The following is a 3,679-nucleotide window of genomic DNA, read 5'->3' as shown; positions in this document are numbered from 1 at the left end:
TTTTCTTCATGTCTTATTCTTACTTTATATGTTAGAAATGAATGAGTATGAATTTTATATGCAAACTAGCCTATATTTTTCTGTCAGAAAGCACAAGAGAGTAGATGGCTGATTTCAAGTAAACACAAGATTTCAGCATTTCATAAAAATTGCATTTCAATAAAATTGAATTAATCCGATATTTCATTTGCTTTATATCATATTTTGTTACACGATTCTTGCTTCCTGTCAGACCATTAAGAGTGACAAACTAAGAATGAAATAAATTCCCCTAAGAAAATGTTCAAAATGTTCTTATCCCAACAACTCGGCACACTTGAAATGACTCAAATCATTGGTTGAAATAATGAAATCCAGACCAGAAAGCACTTTACACAGTGCCTCGTGCTATTTTGAAAGCTTCTATATGGATTAGCATGCTTCCTGCTCATCTGTGATCTGATTAGGTATCATTCCAAGGAATAAGGGAAGATGAAATTATTATCAAATCAGGCTTGTTTGAAGATATGCAGTGTACCCAATGGAATCTAAAACTGAGAGTGTTTGAAACTCTTAATTTTGCCTTCAAATTTTGTGTTTAAATTCTTTTGTATATTATGAGTTAGCCAATATATCTAAATATCCTCACGTACTGATTGTCTTGAAAGATGTGAATTAATCAAAACATCTAGTAAAGTGGAATTAAAGTGGTATATGGACCTGATAATATAATGACTCATAACATGTCACAATTTGATATATCCTTGGTGTTGCTGTAGTTCAAAGCTCTCGTTTCATAAAGTGTGAGGTCCGGAGTTGTGAAGCAATTTCCTAAATAACAATTTGTTATGGCAATGATGCTGCTTTCTGGGCTCAAGTCTAGTGTCCTGTCCATTATATCAAAATTTTTCCTTATATTTTCATCTTAAGCTTTTACTTTTCTGCTTACAAAGGATACATCTCACATCATGAAAATGCAATACATACGTGATATAAAAACTTTTTTGTTATTCAATCAGGATTTTACATTTCTACCCCAACTGGACCAGGAGGGAGACGAGAAAGAGTGGGACTTTTAAGCCTCCCTTTGGACCCCACATTGGAATCAGTCTGCCTTAGCTTCTGGTATGTTGTAGACACATGTTAAATGCTGTCTTATTTAATGAGTTAACATTGTCTTTCTCGGGTTACTGGGCGCAGATTTCACTAAGACATTGGCTGAAGTTCTAATGTATACGCTATTTCTCTTCCAATATATAAAGCAACAAAATGCTGGCAGATTCCCCTTCCCTTCCCCAGCAACTCCCATATTCAAGGAGAAAAGAGTATTTCAAAGACAGTGAAGGATTTAGAAAAAACATAAAATGCACTTATTCTAATGTTGAAGGAATCCAAACATTTTTTGCTTGTTTCCAAAATAGGTATTATATGTATGGTGAAAATGTCTATAAATTAAACATTAATGTCAGCAGTGACCAAAACATGGAGAAGACAGTTTTCCACAAGGAAGGAAATTATGGAGAAAATTGGAATTATGGACAAGTAACATTAAATGAAACAGTTGAATTTAAGGTTTGCAAAACACTTTGTGATTTATATTTGTGTTCTTTTTATGATGATACAATTATATTTATGGTGATATAGTGAAAAAAATTAAATTATTTTCTAAAGATAACCAGCTCACTTTCTCTACTTTCCTAATCTACCTGCATTTTTATCTTTGAATACTTTCATTTTCATTCATTTATTAACTTATTAAAAACCACTTACTGAGGAATAATTTACTACATGAAAGTATGGCTTATAATGGTCCATAATATCCATTGAAACCTTGTGGGACATTTCAGCTTTCTACAGCCACTTTCTGGCATAAGCAAACCATTTCTTCCTATATCCTTTGCTTACCTAGGACTTTCAACTTTTCACAAATACCACCTAGGTCAGTCCTGCACTTTTCTGTGGAATTATCCTTTCCTATTAGAACATCTATGCCCATAGGTATCCATCCATCCTGCCACACTCTGATTTAATCTCCATATATTTCCTTTAGAAACAAATTATATGAGCTGTATCACTGGGAAGTCTCTGGTCATTTATTTCACATTAAGGTGAATTAATTTTTCAGATAAGAGTTTAATGTGTTTTCTTCCTAAGGGTCTTTGCAATTAAATTATAGGATAATATAGGCTATTAGTTTGATCAAATTAACAATGTTCTAATTGGGTAATTTCAAACAAGATAGTATCATTTTGCAAGATGCATATTTGGATAGATACTGTCATCATGACAGTCTTCAGGTCTTCCCATGACTTGGTGTAACACAGGCAGTAGTCAATGGCTCTCATCTGGCTTTCTCCTATCTTTCTTTCTTCCTTTTTCCTTCTTTTCTTTCTTCTGATTCCATCCTTTTTGTGAAGTTTTCTCCTCCAACTTTCCAATAATTGAAGTTAAGATAAGAAAAGAACCAAATATCCAGAGAACAAAGAGATGGCAGAAGTGGGGAAATCAGCATTGCAGTGGCCAAATCTGGCTCAACTCACTGAGCAACTTTTCTAAAGTAATATAACTGAGTCCATTCCTTGAGAGCTAGCTCATCAGGGAGAGTAGTCGTATTAAGTTCTACAAATATTTGCCTGTTGGCTTTGCCACTTTTGCCACTTTGTTGTGAAATCTTGAACAAGTCACTGTAGTCTCCTTGAAACTTAATTACCTCATACATGAAAGGAAGAAAATAATACCTATTTGGAATAGTGTTTGACATGAAGTGTTTGACATGGAATGAATGAACAACTGAGTGAATGGATGACTGTACAGTAGGATTGAAAAATTAAATACGATAATGTATACCATGTGCCTAGCATAGCGATTAGCATATGGCAGGTATTAAGTTTACGTTTTATCTCTCCTACATAGGAGAGGATCCAGAAAAGTGCAGCTAAAAACCCACTGCCCCTGAGAACTTAATATCTGATGACTGGACCCTTCTCCCAAATCTGGCTTTGTGTCGTTTGGGCAGCATCTTCACACAGAATCCCACACCAACACCCTGGGTGAACTGTGACCAGTACCAGCTGGCCCTCAATGTTCCTATTATACTTTTCTCTTATTCTTTTCTCCTTCCATTTAAATTATCTAATCAGTGGGTCTTCTCTTCAGGGCTTATATGCTCTAAGAAGGCAGATAGCTACCTGGATTTTTAATATTGTTGGGAGGAGAAATCTGGGAGACAGTTGCTCTCCCCTGCTAGACAATGTGTATGTATGACAGAGAACAATGGAATCTGACAGTTTCATGAGAGAAAGACAGAGAGACAGAGACACAAAGACAGAGAGATAGAAACTGTAACAATATTGCCTTACTCAGAAGGAAGACAGGAGTGAAAATTTAGCCAGGATAAACACGTAATAAGGCAGTTGGGTTCAGCAGAGGGCCTTAAAAAGCTTGATCCATCAATATTTCACGATGTGGTAACTGGACATTGTATATTTGGAGATGGCCATATGTATTCTCCACAGGATATTGGGCCAGAAGAAAAAGGACCAAATCAGAGAATATTAAAGTAGAATCATTGCATATACCTCTCTGAATTGCAGGTCGCTTTTCATGCCTTTAAAAACCAGTTCCTAAGTGATATAGCATTGGATGACATTAGCCTAACACATGGGATCTGCAATGAGAGTCTTTATCCAGAACCAACTTT

At 35.4% G+C, this 3,679-nt stretch overlaps 1 protein-coding gene across 1 annotated transcript in view; it reads left to right on the top strand.

The window, feature by feature from the left end:
- TMPRSS15 (transmembrane protease, serine 15) overlaps positions 1–3,679 on the top strand; it is a 149,194-nt gene that overhangs the window by 74,562 nt on the left and 70,953 nt on the right. The window contains 3 exon segments of the mRNA XM_012642972.1: positions 999–1,104; positions 1,401–1,551; positions 3,573–3,675. Coding sequence (XP_012498426.1) covers positions 999–1,104; positions 1,401–1,551; positions 3,573–3,675 — 360 coding nt within the window.

This window comes from Propithecus coquereli, unplaced genomic scaffold, assembly GCF_000956105.1.
Source record: "Propithecus coquereli isolate 6110/MARCELLA unplaced genomic scaffold, Pcoq_1.0 Scaffold192, whole genome shotgun sequence".
Taxonomy (NCBI): Eukaryota; Metazoa; Chordata; class Mammalia; order Primates; family Indriidae; genus Propithecus; species Propithecus coquereli.
Note: the sequence above shows the minus strand (reverse complement) of the source record. Positions and strands in the feature narration are given on the sequence as shown.